This window comes from Trichosurus vulpecula, chromosome 3, assembly GCF_011100635.1.
Source record: "Trichosurus vulpecula isolate mTriVul1 chromosome 3, mTriVul1.pri, whole genome shotgun sequence".
Taxonomy (NCBI): Eukaryota; Metazoa; Chordata; class Mammalia; order Diprotodontia; family Phalangeridae; genus Trichosurus; species Trichosurus vulpecula.
In genome coordinates this window covers 327167425-327189333 of record NC_050575.1, presented here as the reverse complement: position 1 = coordinate 327189333, position 21909 = coordinate 327167425, and the positions used below count along the sequence as shown (strand labels likewise).

Here is a 21909-nt window from a genome sequence, read left to right as displayed (position 1 = left end):
CCTAAGTACTGAAATATCAAATGAAATGAAACTAAAAAATTAAAATGAAGTATTTAATTACAAATACTATGATATACTGAAAGTAAAAGTAGGTTAATATCAAATAAAAGTAATAATTTGTTTACATGTTTATATTACTCCCTTATACAATTTGAAGAGCAAGATAAAGTGAAAAATAATCTGTGGCAAAACCACCATTTTCTTTCATTTGTCTTACCTCAGGAATAAGAAGAGTCAGTTTCCTTAGCCAATCTTGTAAATGCTCACTGTCAGCAAGGCTAGATTTCACTAAAGAACAGCAATGAGCCCAACTGACTAAGAGCCACATTGAATAATGTGTAACTAAAAGAAAGAAAGTGATGACCATGTCATTAAACAAATGATACCAAGAATACTGTTTTACTCTTAAATTGTGATCTGTTATTTCAAATTAACTCTGTAGTACACTTACCTTCATGTCTTGACCTGTGATCAGACTGAGCTTTCAAGACTCTGCACGGAGGAAAAATATGTACAGATGTTACAGATATGTGTATGTCTTTTTGCATATTATACATGTTACATAGACATATAAATTAAAATGCTGCAATGAACATACTAGGCACAATAACACAAAGATAAAAGTTAAATCTCATTACGAAAAAGTCCAAAGAACAGTTCAAATTCTTTTCTTATACTGGAATTTTGTTGAATAATTACTTTAAATAAAGCATCCATTGGGGTTTAGAAAAATTTCCTGTTTTTAAAATTTTTATTTTGCTATTATTGGATATAATTTTGTTTTGAGTTCTTTGAAAAAAAGTCATACTTTGTCTCTCATTTTAGATATGATGCTAATTAATATGTCTGGAGGTAGATTCTTTCTAACAATTACAGAAAAAAAGTCATTGATGCTAGATCATTTCCTACCAAATTCTAAGCTTTCTCAGTGAAAAGACCAGAGCCGAATAGAAAATTTGACTTTCAAACACAAGAATCAAGAGAAGCATGAAAAGGTAATCAAGAAAAAAGAACAAGAAAAAAGAAATTGCAAGGGACTTACTAAAGTTGAACTGTTTTGTTTACATTCCTACATGGAAAGATGATGCGTATGATTCATGAGACCTCGGTATTAGGGTAGCTGAAGGGAATATGCATATATATATATATATGTTTATGTATATATATAAGTGAATGTGTATGTATATATATATATATATATATATATAGAGAGAGAGAGAGAGAGAGAGAGAGAGCAGACACAGGGTGAATTGAAGATGAAGGGAAGATATCTAAAAGAAATAAAATCAAATTAAGGGATGAGAGAGGAATATATTGAGAGAGGGAGATAGGGAGAGATAGAATGGGGTCGATTATCTCGCATAAAGGTGGCAAGAGGAAACAGTTCTGTGGGAGGAGGGGAGAGGGCAGGTGAGGGGGGAATGAGTGAATCTTGCTCTCATCAAATTTGGCCTGAGGGGGGAATACCATATATACTCAATTGGATATCTTACCCCACACGAAAGAAGAGGGAAGAAGATAAAAAAAGGGGGGGATGATAGAAGGGAGGGCAGATGGGGGTGGAGGTCATCAAAAACAAACACTTTTGAAAGGGGACAGGGTCAAGGGAGAAAATTCAATAAAGGGGGATGGGTTGGGAAGGAGCAAAATATAGTTAGTCTTTCACAACATGAGTATTGTAGAAGGGTTATTATACATAATGATACACATGTGGCCTATGTTGAATTACTTGACATCTTAGGGAGGGTGGGTAGGAAGGGAAGAGGGGAGAGAATTTGGAACTCAAAGTTTTAAAAACAGATGTTCAAAAACAAAAAAAAAGTTTTTGCATGCAACTAGAAAATAAGATACACAGGCAATGGGGTGTAGAAATTTATCTTGCCCTACAAGAAAGGAAGGGAAAAGGGGATGGGAGGGGAGTGGGGTGACAGAAGGGAGGGCTGACTGGGGAACAGGGCAACCAGAATATACGCCATCTTGGAGTGGGGGGGGAGGGTAGAAATGGGGAGATAATTTGTAATTCAAACTCTTGTGAAAACCAATGCTGAAAACTAAATATGTTAAATAAATAAATTTTAAAAAATATTTAAAGGAATAACTGTGTGTTTATATGTATAGGTGGTATTGTTTTTGTTACAAAAGATAATGTAATTTTACAAAACAAGGCTATAGAACAGATAAAATATAATTTGACTTATAAAACAAACAGATGAAACTTGTTGGGATCATGATTTACATATAGCATAGTACATCAGTTCTGTTGAAACAAATGAAATATGCTGAATATTAATGAAATAAGTCCTGACTAAGCAATGTACAATCAGTAAATAAAAATAATCTACAAGTATACAAAACACTTTCAGAAAAAGTGATTATAAAGATGCTTGAACATAATAAATACTGTCATATGTCAGGGGTTCCAAACTTCTTTACATAATTATGCTTCCCTATTCAATGTCATAATTAAGAAAACAAAGCTCTACATTAGCTTACATAAAATCAATGTGGCTATAAATATTTCTTATGGATTAAATCCTAACCTCACATATGATGCATTACAATAATCAGCAACTCCAAATTAGTGGGATCTCAATTTTTTAAAAAATTAAATCACACTTTTCCCACCCACATAAACAAAATTTCATACCTAGGTGCCAAGTTATCATAAGTATAAGCAACAGACATAAGCCGATGAATCAAACAGGTTCCTTGGACAAGAACAAGAAATATCTGTTTAAAAAAATGAGGGAAAAAAACACATTAGTAGTTGTTGACAGAGGTAAACATTAAAGCAGTATTTTTACTACATAATTAAAAACTGATTAATAATAACTAACATGGGCGGAGCCAAGATGGTGGCTGGTAAGCAGGAACTAGAGTGAGCTCCGTACCCAAGTCCCTCCAAAAACCTATAAAAAATGGCTCTGAACCAATTCTAGAATGGCAGAACCCACAGAACAGCAGAGGGAAGCAGGGCTCCAGCCCAGGACAGCCTGGATGGTCTCTGGGTGAGGTCTATTCCACACGGAGCTGGGAGCTGGGAATGGAGTGGAGCAGAACCCAGCCTGAGCAGCGTGGACCATCCAGACCAGAAGCTGGGCGGAGGGGGCCCTAGCGCCCTGAATATGTGAGCTGCGGCAGTTACCAGACCCCTCGACCCACAAACACCAAAGACTGTGGAGAAGGTTAGTGGGAAAAGCTGCGGAAGTGGAAGGAATTTGAGGTTCGGCTTCCAGCCCCGGGGGCAGCGGAGGTGGGGCAGCTACAGCTGTTGTTACTTCCGGCTCCAGGCCCACCTGGTAGGAGGAATTAAGTGGCAGATCAGAGCAGGAGTGCAACAGCCTGCTGAGGATCTAAGCCCAGTCTGGACTGGGGGTTCTTGGGGAAGGAGGAGAGCGGGTCTGACAGAGCTGGCACCTCCCCCCCAAACGTGGAACATAGAACTCATTAGTCTACAAGCAGTCATACCCCACTGAAAAACTCAAGGGTCAAGTTAGTTGGTTGGGAATATGGCCAGGCAGGGAAAATGTGCCCAGATTCAGTCTCAGACTTTGGATTCTTTCTTTGGTGACAAAGAAGACCAAAACATACAGCCTAAAGAAGACAACAAAGTCATAGAGCCTACAACAAAAGCCTCCAAGAAAAACATGAACTGGCCCCAGGCCATAGAAGAACTCAAAAAGGATTTGGAAAAGCAAGTTAGAGAAGTAGAGGAAAAATTGGGAAGAGAAATGAGAAGGATGCGAGAAAACCATGAAAAACAAGTCAATGACTTGCTAAAGGAGACCCAAAAAAATACTGAAAAATACACTGAAGAAAACAACACCTTAAAAAACAGACTAACTCAAATGGCAAAAGAGCTCCAAAAAGCCAATGAGGAGAAGAATGCCTTGAAAGGCAGAATTAGCCAAATGGAAAAGGAGGTCCAAAAGACCACTGAAGAAAATACTACTTTAAAAATTAGATTGGAGCAAGTGGAAGCTAGTGACTTTATGAGAAATCAGGATATTATAAAACAGAACCAAAGGAATAAAAAAATGGAAGACAATGTGAAATATCTCCTTGGAAAAACGACTGACCTGGAAAATAGATCCAGGAGAGATAATTTAAAAATTATTGGACTTCCTGAAAGCCATGATCAAAAAAAGAGCCTAGATACCATCTTTCAAGAAATTATCAAGGAGAACTGCCCTGATATTCTAGAGCCACAGGGCAAAATAGAAATTGAAAGAATCCATCGATCGCCTCCTCAAATAGATCCCAAAAAGAAATCTCCTAGGAATATTGTTGCCAAATTCCAGAGCTCCCAGATCAAGGAGAAAATATTGCAAGCAGCCAGAAAGAAACAATTTGAGTATTGTGGAAACCCAATCAGAATAACCCAAGATCTGGCAGCTTCTACATTAAGAGATCGAAGGGCTTGGAATGTGATATTCTGGAGGTCAATGGAGCTAGGTTTAAAACCTAGAATCACCTACCCAGCAAAACTGAGTATCATGTTCCAAGGCAAAATATGGATTTTCAATAAAATAGAGGACTTTCAAGCTTTCTCAGTGAAAAGACCAGAACTGAATAGAAAATTTGACTTTAAAACACAAGAATCAAGAGAAGCATGAAAAGGTAATCAAGAAACAGAAATTGCAAGGGACTTACTAAAGTTGAACTGTTTTGTTTACATTCCTACATGGAAAGATGATGTGTATGATTCATGAGACCTCAGTATTAGGGTAGTTGAAGGGAATATGCATATATATATATATATATATATATATATATATATATATATATATATATATATATATGTTTATATATATATAGGTGAATGTGTATGTATGTATATATCTATGTGTATATGTATGTATGTGTATGTATGTGTGTGTATATATATGTTTACATATATGTATATATATATGTAAAAGAGAGAGAGCAGACACAGGGTGAGTTGAAGATGAAGGGAAGATATCTAAGAAATAAAATCAAATTAAGGGATGAGAGAGCAACATACTGAGAGAGGGAGATAGGGAGAGATAGAATGGGGTGGATTATCTCGCATAAAGGTGGCAAGAGGAAGCAGTTCTGTGGGAGGAGGGGAGAGGGCAGGTGAGGGGGGGAATGAGTGAACCTTGCTCTCATCAGATTTGGCCTGAGGGGGAATACCATACATACTCAGTTGGGTATCTTACCCCACAGGAAAGAAGAGGGAGGAAGATAAAAAAAAAATAAAAGGGGGGGGATGATGGAGGGAGGGCAGATGGGGGTGGAGGTAATCAAAACAAACACTTTGGAAAGGGACAGGGTCAAGGGAGAAAATTCAATAAAGCGGGATGGGTTGGGAAGGAGCAAAATGTAGTTAGCCTTTCACAACATGAGTATTGTGGAAGGGTTATACATAATAATACATGTGTGGCCTAGGTTGAATTGCTCGGCTTCTTAGGGAGGGTGGGTGGGAAGGGAAGAGGGGAGAGAATTTGGAACTCAAAGTTTTAAAATCAGATGTTCAAAAACAAAAAAGTTTTTGTATGCAACTAAAAAATAAGATACACAGGCAATGGGGCGTAGAAATTTATCTTGCCCTACAAGAAAGGAAGGGAAAAGGGGATGAGAGGGGAGGGGGGTGATAGAGGGGAGGGCTGACTGGGGAACAGGGCAACCAGAATATAAGCCATCTTGGAGTGGGGGGGAGGGTAGAAATGGGGAGAAAATTTGTAATTCAAACTGTTGTGAAAATCAATGCTGAAAACCAAATATGTTAAATAAATAAATTTAAATTTAAAATAAAAAAGAAATATGCAAAAAAAAATAATAACTAACATGTTCAGATTTATAACTTCATTGATACAGTGGATTTCCATAAATAGTTATTTAAAGTATCATAAGTTAATCAAATACTGTAAAAGAGAGAAATAAAATAACTTTCATGGTAGAAAAGCAATCATTGGCTTTGGAATTAGAAGACCCGTGCTTCAAATCCTATCTTTATATCATTTAACCTTGTTGATTCTAAGTTATCTCTCCTATTTAATAAAGAGGTCAACTAGACAACTCTTCAAGATGCTTTCAGCTCTAGATTTATGAGACCATGATATTGTTTTGTAATCACATATTACCTGTTACGAAGAAATAACAAATAATTAAACATAATAATAGCAACATCTGGGTTTTCCTATATTACGTTAAGATACGGTCACCTGCATATTTAATATGGATCTGTAATTTTTCTGTCTTTCATGAAAAGTATACTTACTCAGGAGAAAGTCTCAAGGTTATTTAAATACAAAAAATATTAACCTCATAAAAAAGTTAGGGAAGGATAAAATTTTTGAAAATACAAATCTCCTATTTTACAGAGAAGGAGCAATATACCGTCATAGAAAAGGCTTTATCCCAAGACAGCAGACCTAGCAGGAAGGAATAGGGCAAGAACAAAAATCCACTCATGGTTTTGGGCACTTTCCATTACATAAAGTTTTCCTTTCATATGCCTCTTGGATGTTTTGTGGGGGGAAAAAAGGTAAGGAAATCATCATCTCAATTTCAAATAATTAAGTTTGTCTTTCGTTTTTAAGTAGAGGACAAATTAATCATCATGAGATGAATAACACAAAAAATTTAAGTACTTCAATACTGAAAAAGTTTGAATGGTTATTGAAGAGGAAAAATAGAATTAAAAAATCAACACTGATGGCAATGGCATTAATTTTTCTGTAAAACATTCTAAAAGGCTAATTTTTTTTGTCTATATTTCCAAAAAGAGATTTTGTAATAAGTTCCTTACTAGATTTTAAGTCACATCTTTCACTAAAAAATATCATCCCAGAAAATTCCAGGTATCTTTTTCCAAATTTAAAAAAAAAGCTTTTTTTAAAAATTATAAAATCTTGGTGAAAAATAAAAGGATTTTTAATTCTTTGAACAACTGACTTCAGTATAACAGTTTTAGGAAACTTATTCCATTGTCAGGTGTAAAATGTCACCAAAAAGATCTTAAAAATAAGCCCAATACACTTGTTAAAAATAACAGTTGGAAATTGTAATTGATTATATTAAAAGTAGAAACAAAACAATGTATTAGCATATACTTTACATAGGGAAGGAAGAGTAACAGCAGGGAAAGTGTGAGGGATAATTAATGGCAGTCTGTATGATCCACTATAGCCATACAATACCTCAGCAAACTGAGTTTGTCTTGTGGGCGATTTATGAGAGGACCCAGACAGCAAATTACATACGATGAGAAGGTAAGGATGGATTGTGATCTTGCCGACAGGATGAAGTATTTATATCAGTGAGATCATATATCACTAAATTAACAACGTATAAAACTCTAAATTGTTGGTTTCCATTGCTTAGGGTGTGGGATTCTGAAATTGTCCATGAGAACTGACTTTATTTTAAATTAAATTCCAGATTATAAAGAACAGGAAAAGCATCTTAATTCCTTCAAAGAAAGAAACTTTTTAAAAGTAACAATATTGTGAATAATATATTCAGTGAAGCAATAATGAAAACAATATTAAACACTCACATGCATGTCAATAAAATGAATAAAAACTATAGGCTCTATATTACTACCTAAAATAATAGATATGATTTACTCATTTTCTAATCATGACCTGAAATGGCATGAACAAATTAGAACAGTTTCTTTTTTTTGTTTTGTTTTGGTTTTTTGGGGGAGGGCAATTGGGGTTAAGTGACTTGCCCAAGGTCACATAGCTACTACATGTGTCGTGTCTGAGGAAAAATTTGAACTCAGGTCCTCCTGACTCCAGGGCCAGTGCTCTACTCACTGCGCCACCTAGCGGCCCCATAGAACACATTTTCTAAAACTTATTTGCCTGGGGACCAACAAAGCCCTAACATAGAGAGCTTTAAAATCAAACTTTAATACTTTTTTAAAAAATAAAATACATTCACTCATTTTAGAATACAAATTAGAAATTTATTTCAGGCTTAATAACTGCCATGGATAAGAAGACAAGATTGTTTGGTGTCCAAATAAAAAAGAATTTTCTGGGAGTGTTTCTAAAAGTAATTTTAAAATATTTTAAAAATCAAACTCTGTAAGAGTTATATGTAAATTTTTAAGGAAATATAAGTACAAGTTGGAATTTTAGGGTAAGCTATACATCTTACCTCTGTTAATCGGGGAATATGAAGACCCTTGGTATGATCTCCAGTCACCTTCCTTGATTTACCAGGCCAAGTTCTTTTCCTGTGACTTTCTGCTACACCAGACCAGGCAAAGACATCATGGTAAGCTAAATCCAAATCTGACGGATCTACTGCAAACTGGCATATTAACTTCAGCAAGCAAGCAAGACAATCTAGCTGCCACTGTGGATAAAAATTAAATGTTATTTTCTATTTTCATTTAATAATGCTATGATCTGAATGGAAATATAAAGAATATAAAGAAAAATTAAAAGCTAGTGATATTTCCATATTTCCAGTTTATATTCCATAAACTGGGTTTTATTTGCAATGAAAAAAGTAGGATAAACAGATAACCTCACTTTAGATCCCATAATTCTACTAAAATTGTCCTCTGAGAAGTCATCAACAATCACTTAATTGCCAAATGTGGTGACCTCTTCTCAATCCTCAACCTTCTTCACCTCTCTGCAGCATTCGATAACGCTGATTACCTCCATCTAGATGCGACTTTTTGACTAGGCTTATTTTTTTAAAACTATATTCTCACCCGATTCTTTTGTTTATTGCTCTTAGTCTCTTTTGCTGGCTCTTCACTGATGTCATACCCATGCTGTGATGGGCCATCTTCTCATCTGCCTTCATGTATCTCATTTGGTGATCTCATCAGTCCCCACAGGCTGCATTTTTTTTAAGGAATATGATTCCCACATCTATGTATCTACCTCTAATCTCCTTGCTGAGCTGAAGTCTCTGACTACCAATTTCTGGTACTGGCTGGATGTCCAAATGCATTTCAAATTCAGTATGTACAAAACAGAACTCATTCACTTTGCCCCCAAACTATCCCCTCTCCCCTAATTTCCTATTACTGTCTAGGCCCCACTATTCTCCCAGTTACCCAGGCTCATGAATTCCCACATATGCACATCTGCTGCTTCTCTACTGATACAGCTACCCTGATACATGTCCATATCACCTCACACTGAAATTAATATAATAGCCTTCTGCTTAGTTTCCTAGCCTCAGCCTCCTTCCACTCCAATCTGTTTTCTTACTCAAGTCACCCAAGTGATTTTTCTAAAACGTAGGTCTGACAATGTCACCCTCTGCTCATGGACCTCCATCCAGGTGGTCCCTATTACCTCCAGGATCAAAGATAAGCTCTGTTGTTTGACATTTAACATTCTTTATAACTTAGTCCTTTCTTATATTTTAGTCTCTCCCATAAACACTAGAATTTAGTCACAGTGGCCTATGTAAAGTTCCCTGAACTTGACCCTCCAACTACCTAAATGTTTTATTTGTACTGGCTATTCCCCATGCCTACAATGTTTTCCCTCTTCTCCTTTGCCTCTTTTCTCAGCTCAAATTCCACATTTTCTCATAGACTTCTCAGCTCCACCACCTTGTAATGCCTTCTTCTCCTCTGAGTGTTCCTTCCATTTATACTGTATATATCTTGTAGGTATTTGCATATTATCTCCCTCACTAGAATGTGACATTTTCAAAAGCAGGTACTGTGTCTTTGCATTTTATTTAATCCCCAGTGTTTGACACAGTGCCTGGAACACAGGGTGTGCTTAATAAATAGTAGTTGACTGATAAGCCAGTACAACTAAAGCACATCCTCTTGAGGTTATTTTTCTAGTTGTTGTCCCTGACTCCTTATTCCAACTCCTTTTAAACAATTGTACACACTGCTGTGAAAGTAATTTTCTGAATGCATAATTCTTCTCATTTTATTTTTCTGCTCAACAACCCTTTATGGATCTCTAACAGCAATTTGTATGGCAGGGTGCTGAAAGTATACTGGTCCTGAAATCAGAAAGAACTGAGTTCAGATTCTATGCCTCAAAGTGTGCCCAAAAGCTGGTTACTTAAAGTCTCTGTACTTGAGTTTCATCTAGAAATTATTTAATCATATTTGTAGCTTTTGTGGGGCTTAAATGAAATGACCAGACTTCACAAATCTTTAGGCAATGTATGAACATCATATATCTGCCACGCCTAAAAGCTAAGTATTGCCAGTATTCAGGATGTGATCTACACCCATCTCACCCAACCCAACTTATATTTCCAGGTTCCTACTGACACTGACAAAATCGACGTGTCAACTGAATCACATTAATGTTTCACCTTACTTCAAATCTGACTGCACAAATTCAATCATTTTATTTTAGCGATCTTAAGTTTCATCATCTATAAAATTATGAGAACTTAATTTCTGGTAGTTATGTCTTGAACTCCTTTTGTCAGCATTCATGCTTTTTTTCACCTTAGAGACCAGCTGAACTCTAAACTCCTTATGAACTCTAATTCTACAATCTTATGAAAATTCATTGCATTTTTCCTCTACCTGAAGTTGCTATTCTCATATATAACAATCAAAATACTAACAATTTTCACTCTCCAGCTCAAATGCTTTTGGCATAGAATGTTCCCCTGTGCCTGGTATATGATGTCTTTACTGATTCCCCAGATACTAGTGCTTTTTCTTGTGATTCCCCAAAACATTGAGGGCACTTGAAAAACCCTGGTTGAATTAACTGACTGATATGCTTCTTGGCCTAAAATTATTATGCCTAATTAGACCCAGAAAGACCTCTCCCTCTCCCTCTCCCCCCCGCCTCCCATCCTCCCTCCATCCCACATACTCTCTCAAAATACCCTCAATTACTCTTATAAAACTTATGAGTAAGTATCCTAGGCCAGATTTACTTGTATACATTTTATTTCTCCCTAGAAAGCCTGTATACTCCTTTGTAGCAAGGAACTCATACCCCCATAGTACGAACGTATGGTACTCTCTAAGTAGAAATGATAGTAGAAAAGTTGCATTTTAAAAGCAAAAAAGGAAAAACTAAAATTGTAAAATTAATTCCAATAAAAACCAGCCTGTGTGATAAGTACTGAAAACTATGCCAACACATAAACTTATGTGCTTACTGAATTTTATTTTTCACCTCTTGACCTTAATAACATTGTCTCAGCGCTGGCACTATGCTACTTGTCAAGAAATCTTGGTATCAGAAGACATACTGAAACACTAGTTTCTGTAAAGTTCAGACAGAAAAGAAAAAACAGAGTAGCATTTTATTTTATCTCATATAATTTTGAAAAATACAGAAATCTAATAAAATATGGCTTCTCAGTAGAATAAAGTTTCCCCTTGAGATCTTCTGATTTTAGGTTGATTTAATTTTTAAAAAAATTAATAGTATAAAACCATAACAAAACAACAAAGTGCTTGTAAAATGTGAGTTTGAAACAAGCAAATAAAGCTAATTATATCAAGATATATATTTAAATTCATACCATTACATTAGCTAAAAGGAACATGTTCATTTCTAAACTAACATGCCTATCTTTGCCAAATTGACTATAATGGATTAGAAAAATCGTCTTTATAACACAATAGATGACTTGTCAAATATATCTTTAAAATTTGTCATTTCTACATGTTTAATATATATAGACCTTGTGACAAAATTCTTGGAAGAAACTGTATGTGCTGTTGACAAAGGAAATGTTTAAAACATGAGAGTTAACTTATAAATAGGTTTAAACACTGTTTTCACTTACCACAGTCCAGGATTCCTGCTCTTTAGGCTCTAGAATGCCAGAATTAAAGATTTCTAATAATTGTTGAAGTCCTCCAGCAGCAACAAACTGAATGAAAATTAGGAGTGATGAAAATAAACAGTTACGTACTGTCACAAAAAGCTGCTAATTGCTAAAATTACTTGACACAAATAAGGGAAAATTTAGTATTTTAACAGATGTGGTTTTTAGCTGACATAACATCAATATAATTTTTTGATAAAAAGATGAAGGAAAGGCTTTAAAGAATGCTTTTGCAAAAGTTATAAATTCCTAAAATTACGTTAACAATACAGTTCCAAGAATTACGGGTTCCTAACATTTTCAATGTGAAAAATAGCATGATTGCTGACAAAAGGAGTTCAAGACATAACAGCTACAAGAAGTTCTCATAATTGATACTAAAGTAATAAAAATAGCATTTTAAAGATCTTAATCTTTTATTCAATAGCCTTTAAAATAAAATTTCAAATGAAACATAGTTGTTCAAATTAATTAAATCAAATTAAATCACATTCACCAATCACTATTAGTACAAAAAATTTAATGAAACCTTGCAACTCCAGGTATTTTTGCTGTTGCCTATTTGATCTTCACTTGAATCATCAGAGTCTGGATAAAGATCACTATAGCTTCCCTAAACAAAGAAAGGGAATTAATTACAAGCAATATCACTTGGGACTAGAGAGTTAACGTGTGAAAAATTTTACATCAGAGCTACAGACAGAGATGACAAGTGGAATGTAATTACCGTAGACTCTCTCCTTATTCTTCTGTTAGGTTTACCCAATGTTTCGATGATTTCAAGCACGTATAACAATTTGTGAGCACTCTTTATTCTCAGAAGTTCTTTCCAATTAAGCCCATCATTACCCTTAAAATAAGATGAATCAAATGTGGTTTTCAGGTTTTAAATGTAACAAGGAAAAATAGATGCTTAAGAAAAGTTTCCAATGAAACAGACATGCCCGGAAATGGGTTACAAAAAACTTTAATGACTGAAACTATTAACATCAGTGACCAAACTAAAGTTTCAGAAATGAGGTTACAAAAATAGAACCAGAAAGATCTTAAGAGATTATCTACCTTAACCCATTCATTTTATAAGTAAATAATCTGAGGCCCAGAGGGTAAAGGAATTGTCCACAGTAGCTGGAAGAGCTGGGATTTTTGCTTATTCAATTAAAATTATTTTGGAGTTTTGCTGGTCTTGCCACAAAGAGGTTTTTATGGCTGTGTGTGACACAGTCAACAATTATTTTCATGTACCTAGAGAAAAGATTAAAATGCTCCAAAGGACTATTTTAATAAATGATCACATTACAGGTAATGCTTTCTTAAAATGGGGCCTTGACCCGATGGGCTCACCTGTTCATCTGAAATTGTTTGGAATGCCTGTAGCATGTCAGGACATGTAGGAAGAAGCATTAGCAACTCCCAGAGATGTCTGGATAGATTCTCTGCATGAAGGTGAAGTTCTTCACATCTTGCACTCTAGATAAACAAAAATAATATAGAATGTAATGCAAAAATACAGAATGCCTTTTTTAAAAATTTAAACTGAATGAAACTTTTTTTTAAAAATGCAAGACTGGTTCTCCTATCTCACTCAGGCTAATAGTATAGCAGCCACTGGAAGTTCCAATAATAATAATACTGATTGGCATGAAAGCTTTAAACTGTTTGGTTTTTTCTGGACCTGGGCTAGTTGGCTCCTGCTTATGCCCTCTGCTACCAGAGGCTTACTAGATCTACTTAGTGCAACTCAAAACTCTGAAACCCAAGTGATACACCAGCTTTAGCCACCCCTCTGCAGCTAGAATTACGGGTATACGTAATCATTCCCAACACCATGGCCTAAACAAGATATTCAAAAAGAAATACTTTCAGGGCAGCTAGTTGGCGCAGCAAGCCGTGCCCCGGCCCTGGAGTCAGGAGGACCTGAGTTCAAATCTGGACTTAGACACTTGACACACTTACTACCCGTGTGACTCCAATTGCCCTGCCTTCCACCCCTTCAAAAAAAGAAAAAAAAAACCCTTTCAGTTTCAAATGTTACATTTCTTCTAGAACTTATTAATTCCCAAATTGGATATGCAATAATGTTAGGGACCCTGAAGAATAACAAAGAAAACTTACTTGACCATAATGGTTGAGACAAAGGTAATCATAATTAATATATCAGATGTACAACTGAATCATTGTGGGAATTTCCCCTCAGACTTTCAACTTTATTCTGGAATCTTTTCAAATCAGACTGATAACTTTTATTTTATTCTAACTATCTGGGTTAAAATTCAACAATATATACTGAATGCTAACTTTATGTAGGGAGACTACATTAAGTACAGTGGGGGAGGATTTTAAATTTACTGGAATGTATAATTGGCATATGTTTCTCTCCCAGATTTACATAGAAGTTTAAGGTTTGCAAAGCACTTTCCTCCAAATGCATGAAAAATTCTGAGGGAGGCAGCAAAGCATCATATCTCAAATAATATCAAAACCTTTTGAAACCAAGACTAGACAATACCAGAGAGGCCAACAAAAGTCTGGCTAATAGTGATAATTTTTCTGGACACTCCATCTTTTTATGAGGTTCTGCAATATTCTCAGGCTTTTTAGAAACATTATATCATCTGTAGACAGGATCACTGGGAGGAACTCAAAATCCATAGGGAGTACCTATTCAACTTGCAATTCATCACACTAGTATATACCTTTGGTGTGCATGTTTCTGTTTTCTGCCCATGATTGTCACCACATTACTTCTTTTGTATCTTTTATGAAATTTTGTATGTTTCAAAGGTATGGATGGGAGACAACTTGATGCAATAGAGTCTTGATTTTAAAGCAGTATTCTGCTCTAATAAATTAAATGCTTTTTCACAATAAACAAATAAACAATAAGGCCAGAGATCTGTTTTTCCCCCATACTTGAATGCCCTGACAAATGTGTTGACCCTAACATAAATTTCCTCAATGTATACCTGGTCTAATTTGGCTATTTTCTTTGACTCTGTTTTCTTCAGTGCCGTTCCCATCTCCTATATAATCATAACTGAAGTTGCACTATTAGAATCCAAATGTAGTAGTTCTAGTGTCCTTCATGCTAAAAACATTTTGTTATTTAAGTCATTATATTTACAGTAGGAATAGAGGAATCAAAACAGAGTGAAACTTAAGATAACAAGAAGAGTATTAAGACTAAGAGTTAAAGAAAAAAACCAGGAGGTACCTTTTCATTCATCCTCAAACCTCCCATGATTTCAACCCACTTGGCAGAAAACTTTACCTCACACTTTATAGACAAAACTGAGGCTATCTGTTGTGAATTCCCTCTTTTCCCTTCTTCTTCATTCCTATCACTCAAACGCCTTCTGCCATATTTTCCTCCTTCATCTCTGTCTCACATGATAAAGTGACCTTACTTTCTATAAAGGCTAACTTTAATCAAGTGATCTCATTCCATCCCATCATCTTCAACAGATTTCCTCCTCTTTTATCCTTACTTCACATATTTCAATCTCTCCCTGTCTTACTGGTTCAGTTTCTACCGAATACAAACATGCCCGTGGCTCCCCTATCGTGAAAAAACCCTCACTTATTCCTTCCATGCCTGCTAATTATTGTCCTCTATCTCCTCTGCCTTCTGTAGTTAAATGCATTGAAAAGGCCATCTAAAATAGGTGCCTCAACTTTCTCTACTCTTACTTTCCCCTTACAATTTGACCTTATATTTCTACCAAAACTGTTCTCTCCAAAGATACTAATGGTTTCCTAGTTGCCAAACTCAATGGCCTTTTCTCAGTCTTCATTCTCCTTGACCTCTCTGCAGCCTCTGACACTATTAATCACCCTCTCCTCTTTGATACTCTTTTTTGTTTTAGGTTTTTCAGGACACTGGACTCTCCTGTTTTTCTTCATACGTATCTGACTGACCTCTACTTCTCTGTCTCTTTTGCTGAATTCTATTCCACAGCATACTCCCTAAACGCTAGCGTACCTCAGTGTTTTATCCTGGGATCTCTTATCTTCTACCTCTATGTTAGTTCACTTAATGATCTCATTAGCTATCATGGATTTAATCACAATCTTTATGCTGATGACTCTCAAAACTACCTTTTCTGCCCCAATCTGTCTGCTGACCATCAATTTTGCATCCCCAACTACCTTTCAGACTGAATGTCCAGTAAACATCTGAAACTCCATATATCTAAAACAGAACACATTACCTATACTCCTAAACCCTCCCCAACGTCTACCTCGCATATTACTGTAGAGGGCAACACCATCCTCAAGTCCCTCAGACTACAAAATAGGAGTCATGCTGGACTCCTCACTATCTCTCACCCCCACATCCAATCTGTGACCAAGAGTGGTCTGTCAATTTCATCTTTGCAAAATCTCTTAAAGGGGCTCCCTTTCTCTTCCATGAAATTGACACTGATACTACTCAGGTGCAAGACCTAATCACTCCAATATTATGCTGGTGGGCCTCACTGCCTCAAGGACTTCCCCCACTCAAATCCATTCTCCATTCAGGCACTAAAGTGATCTTCCTAAAATGTAACATCTGATCATCCTCTACTCAACAACCTCCAATGACTCCCAATTACCTCCAGAAACAAATAAAATTTGCTCTGTTTGGCATTCAAAGCCCCTGATAACCTATCTCCCTCTTATCTTTGCAGTATTCTTGAACACCTTATCGCCCCACTCATTCTCTTCCTTCCAGTGACACTAGTCTCTTGACTATTCCATGAACAAGATATTCCATCTCTCAGCTAAAGCCATTTCTCTGGTTATCTTACTTGCCTGGAACACTTTCTCCCTCTTCTGATCACTACAGATTTCCCTGGCTTCCTGTAAGTACCAATGAAAATACTACTTGCTACAAGAAGCTATCCCTAAGCTCTTTTAATTTGAGTGCCTTCCCACTGTTAATTATTTCCCATTTATTCTGTATATAGCTTGGTTTGCATATATTTGTTTGCATGTTGCCTCCTCCATTAGATAAAGATTGTAAACACCCTAAAACAGGGATTGTCTTTTGCCTCTTTTTGTATCCCTAGTGTTTAGCACAATATGTGGCACATAGTAAGTGTATAATAAATGTTTACTGAATGAATGAACCAATTAAAGGGAGAGAGGGAAAAAAAGAAGGCTAGAGAGAAACAAGAATAAAAAGAGGTATGGGGGGGACGTGGGAGAGAATGTTGAAAAAGAGAGAGATGAGATAAATGGAGAGACAGAGAGTGAGAGAAATGGGGGTGGGGGATGGAGTGTAAAGCAGCTGTGAGAACTGGGAAAGGAACAAAAAGTTGGAATGGGACAGGAAGCTATGAAATGAACTAACTGACTTTGAACTAATTTTGGCAAACAAAAAACATAAAGCAAAAGGATTTTCTACTACATGACCATGATAACTATGCTGGTATAGAAATCTGGAAGCAATTGCTGCTTCACTGGCTCCTCCCTACATGTGCAAAGAATCCCTTTAACAGGATAGGGAAGACCTACACAAACCTACCAATCAATGGGGAGTTTGGGGGGGGGGGAGAGGAGAATCTAATATTCTTTTTATAGCATGAAATCACTGTACTTATATTTAGCTTTATTGGTTATTTTCCATGGCTCACAAAGCACTCTGTAGCTACTGCTTAATAAAGCATACTAATGAACTAGGAATACCCTTATATTTCCAGAAAAATTAAGGAACGATTTCAAGGAGATTGATACATGGGAGACATGAGCAGCTAGTTAGATACTTTCCTCATTTTGAAGCAATGAAAAATATGTAGGAAAAAGTCATTTCTCCAAATCCAAATAATTTAAAAGTCAATGAAACAAAAAACTGAATCAATCACCTCAATATCTTCCATTGTCACTTCTCTAGAAGGAGGTTTAAATGATGCAAGCATTTCTAATAAATCAAACAGGGTGGTAAGATGAGGCTCTTGTAAAAGCAAAAGCATGGGAATGTTGTCCTTCTGAGGAGGTGGGAGGCAAGAAGCTGGTAACTGAACACCTTCTCCTTTCCGTTCTCGTCTTGGTGCTCCCAGTGAAACAAATACCATCTAGAAATGAACGGGTAGAAACTATCGTTATTTCCATTTTGGGGTCAACAGTTTATAAATACAGTACAGAGAATTTTTTTGTATGGTTTTATAAAAGTTTGAAAACAGGTACATGAAATACACTGCATTTGTTTTGGAAAAAAAAGACAAGATTAACCTTTTCTTTCATTTATAAGTATCCTACAGTACTGTGCTCATAGTGTAATACAATAAAATATAATGGCTAACACTGTTTTAACATAAACAGCATATTAGTTAAATATTTATGCTTTGGTTGTACCATATATTTAAAAATTTAATGTCATTTTAATAAAGGTGCCTATCTGGTGCCATTTTACAGCTAACGTAGAAGTTGGCTATTCTTCAGCTATACAAAGTGAGACAGTTGTTTCTGACATATAAGATCTCAGTGTGGTAATATAACATCTTTCCAAGAAGCAAATATGAAATAGGTATAATAACAAATTCAATAGAATTTACCAGAAACCACACCCCCAAAACCATGAAAATAAAAATCGCATACCACGAAAATTTAAAACTATCTTTCACAATGAGTACCTGCATATCCTTAAATCTCAGTTCATGAAGTGTTTTTTCATCATTGTCTGTTGTTAGTTCATGCCCAGCTGAAATCATTCTAACAGGTCCTGTGAGACCACCTTGAAAAAATGCAATTGCAGGAAACTTTTCAAAGGAAATATCTTTAGATATATTTTTAAATAATCTATTTCAAAGAGTAGTGACAGCAAGAAATATCAAAACTTTTAACAGTTAAATTTTATTCCTAAAATGTGAAAGTAAAAGACAGTGTGCTAATGATGTTTTTTGTGAATGTTTTGATATCTGATGGTTAAGCAATTACAAAACAGCTTTCTGGAAATATCAGTATAACCAAGTAAGCCTACAACTGCTTTCAATTATGGATGGGAATTCACAAAGATTTCATGAGTACAGTAAGGAAAGCTTCCTATTGGTAAATAATTTGCTCCTGCACTTCTATTTCCTTACTCTAACACCAATCTAGAAATGGGATATACTAAAACCAAAAAGGAAACCAGGTATTACAACACAGTAATAATTAGTAGGAAATGAAAAGGAATGATCTCTAGAAATCATAGAAACAGAAGCAAAAGGAATGCCATGACAAAAAAAAAAGGAAAAGAAAAACTAGTTACACAACCAAGGCAGTCATGAAAGAGGAAAAGAACTAGTATTGCTATCTCTGAAGGGCCGATTTGAAACACTTTTTAAAAATTTCTTCATACTCAAGTTGAAAGAATGTATATTTTTCAAAAAATCAAACAATGAGTACAATGGAAGTGAGAATATCAGTATGTTACTGGCACAAAAATTTCACATGCCCAATAAACAAATCCATAAAATTCTATCAATATCATTATAAATATCTATGTTCTTGGCAATCAAGACCTACAGACTTTATTCAATCCTTGGATGACTGCGGAGCTTAAAATCATAATACAAAAATCTGAAGGTACATTGGAGGTTATCTATTCTAGGTTTCTTCATTTTACAGGTAAGAATCTTCTCCTGCATTGATGGCACTTAATATTTGTTTCTTTGCCCTAGTGAGTTTAGCGGTGAAAAAGGGAGAAATATCAAGAGGTCAAGAAAACACAAAGAAGTGATCAGGATCACAAAGGAAGTTCAGGACCTTGAACAAAATGCAGTGCTAAGAAAAACTTTTGCAAAGCTAAATATTGATTATTTCCCACCACTTCTTCCTCTCATTCTTTTGAGAAGAATTTAAATGTTTTGTTTTACTGAACAATTTCAACCTCTTTCCTTTTCCGTGTGCTTTAAACATGGACCAACCTAGATGATTAGAAAAGATGTAGCATTAGAATATTGGTTAGAAAATTGTTTTCTGCTCAGAGAAACTAATGAAATCATTTAAATGTCAGAGAGATAGAGAAAAGTACCCACATTGAAAACAAGTCACAAAGCTTTTGAAGAATGTATACAAGTACTTTACGAATTATTACATTTTCATTTTATGTATAGAATTGTTTAAATAAGAGGCAGCCTGTTATAGTGTAAAAAGTGTTAGACAGGAATGCAAGGAAGACATAGGTTCAAATCTGCCTTTTACACTTCTAAGCTAGATCTAACGTAAGTTGCAAACTTTTTGTTTAGGGAAAATAATACCTGTAGTACTTATCTCAGGACTGGCATGAAGTGCAAATAAGATAATATATATATAAAACACATTGCCAGCATTATAGTACTACTAAGAAATATTAATGATTCTATTCTATTCAGGTATCTAAAATAAAGTGCATTTGTTTTGGGGGAAAAAAAGACAAGATTAACCTTTTTTCTCATTTCTACGTATTATAAGTATCCTACAGATGCTCTGGGTTGTTTAATGTTTTTAAGCTTACAGATGATACAACAGCAGTTTACAGATGCATAACAGTGTCAGTGTCCACAAGTTCTTGATAAGCTAAAGCATTGGGCTAAATCTATAAAGAATAAATTCAACTAGAAAAAAGGTAAAGTAGGAACTTTGGTTCAGAAAATCAGTTTCACAAGTTCAAGATGGGGAAGTCTTATAAGAAACCAGATTTGGGGGTTTTAAGAACTTCATGTTGAATATGAATCAGCAGTGTGATCTAGCAGCCAAAAAGTTAATGTATTCTTGGGCCATAATAAAAAAGGCATTTAGTTGCTGTTGAGTTGTTTCAGTTGTGTCTGACTCTTTGTAACTCCATTTGAGGTTTTCTGGGCAAAGATACTGGAGTGGTTTATCATCTCCTTCTCCAGCTCACTTTACAGAAAAGGAAATTGAAACAAACAGAGTCAAGTGACTTGCTCAGGATCATACTGCTTAGCAAGTACCTGAGGTCAGGTTTGAACTTGGGGATTCTGAATGCCAGGCCCAGTGCTCTGTCCACTGCACCACCTAGATGCCCCATGGTTCAAGAAAGGCATAGTTTTCAGGAATAGGAAGGTAAAAATCCCGATGTACTCAGTCCTGTTCTGTATCCAAAGAATTATATTCAACTGAGGATATTACAATTTAAGAATAATACCGATGAGCTGGACCATTCAGAGAAAGGCAACCAGAACAGTGAGGGACACTTTGAGACCAGGTCCTATAGTTATATACAGATTCACTAAACAAACTGTTAGCCTGCAGAAAAAAGACTCAGGAAGGATGGCTCTCTTAAACTGCTTGAAAAGCTTTCATATGAAAGAGAGATTAATCTTGTTCTGTTAGGCCCATTAAGCATAACTAGAAACTGTGGGTAGAAACTGAGGAAGCAAATTTGGGCCTAATGATAGCAAAAACTTTCCAAACCAAAAGTACAATGAATGACCTTGAAATTCTATGGTTTCTCCCTCACTGGAGATCTTCAAGCAGAAACTGAACAACCAAATGTCAGGTACAGTATATAAAGTGCTATTTGTCATAGTATAGTGAGGATTCCTTTTGCATATGGTTAGACTAACTGACAGTTGAGGCCCCCAACAACGTTAAATTCATGTGATTTTCTTCAGTTATGTTTAGAAATAAATTGGTGAATAGTTCCCTGAAAAGCCTTAATAAAAAAAAAAATTGCTTTCTATTCTGGCATGGAATTAATGGTTTTAATTCTATAAAAGATAATATGAGAAACTTTTCAAGGAAATGAGGGAAAAATAAATTACATGAGGATACCAAAAACTGTGTGTCTCATCCACCGCTAAAAAAAACTATCTGGTATCCTTAGTGAAGAGACATCTGTAGTGTTCTCTTATGTCAATCAATTTTAGTACTAAATCAAATGGACTTGACAATTGTTACAAAAGTGGTCACTTCCTCTTCTTTTCTGCCCTTGAAGAAGGAATCTTTTCAGATTCTAACAACGAATCCTACCAGTTACATTCCAAATATTTCTCCAGAATGTCCCCCCATGTATTCCCAGGAATCATTCCTTCTCAATGTCATTTGAAAATTGTAGCCCAGTCCCTTTCCTATAAATGCTGAAGCTACATTCAACAAGTAGTTCTTCTTTAGTGCACTAATAAACTGCTTTTTTTTTTTCTTTTGGTTTGGCTATTCACTTTA

The 21909-nt window shown here is 35.6% G+C and overlaps 1 protein-coding gene across 1 annotated transcript in view; it reads right to left on the bottom strand.

Moving 5' to 3' along the window:
• Window positions 1-21909, bottom strand: part of LOC118842554 (ubiquitin carboxyl-terminal hydrolase 34-like) — a 127983-nt gene that overhangs the window by 52858 nt on the left and 53216 nt on the right. The window contains exons 20-30 of the mRNA XM_036750014.1: window positions 18396-18496; window positions 17628-17837; window positions 13126-13251; window positions 12509-12631; window positions 12311-12394; window positions 11740-11826; window positions 8137-8337; window positions 3774-3776; window positions 2648-2730; window positions 452-492; window positions 218-342 (exon numbers count right to left, since the gene is read on the bottom strand). Coding sequence (XP_036605909.1) covers window positions 218-342; window positions 452-492; window positions 2648-2730; window positions 3774-3776; window positions 8137-8337; window positions 11740-11826; window positions 12311-12394; window positions 12509-12631; window positions 13126-13251; window positions 17628-17837; window positions 18396-18496 — 1184 coding nt within the window. The remainder of the gene's footprint in view (window positions 1-217; window positions 343-451; window positions 493-2647; window positions 2731-3773; window positions 3777-8136; window positions 8338-11739; window positions 11827-12310; window positions 12395-12508; window positions 12632-13125; window positions 13252-17627; window positions 17838-18395; window positions 18497-21909) is intronic.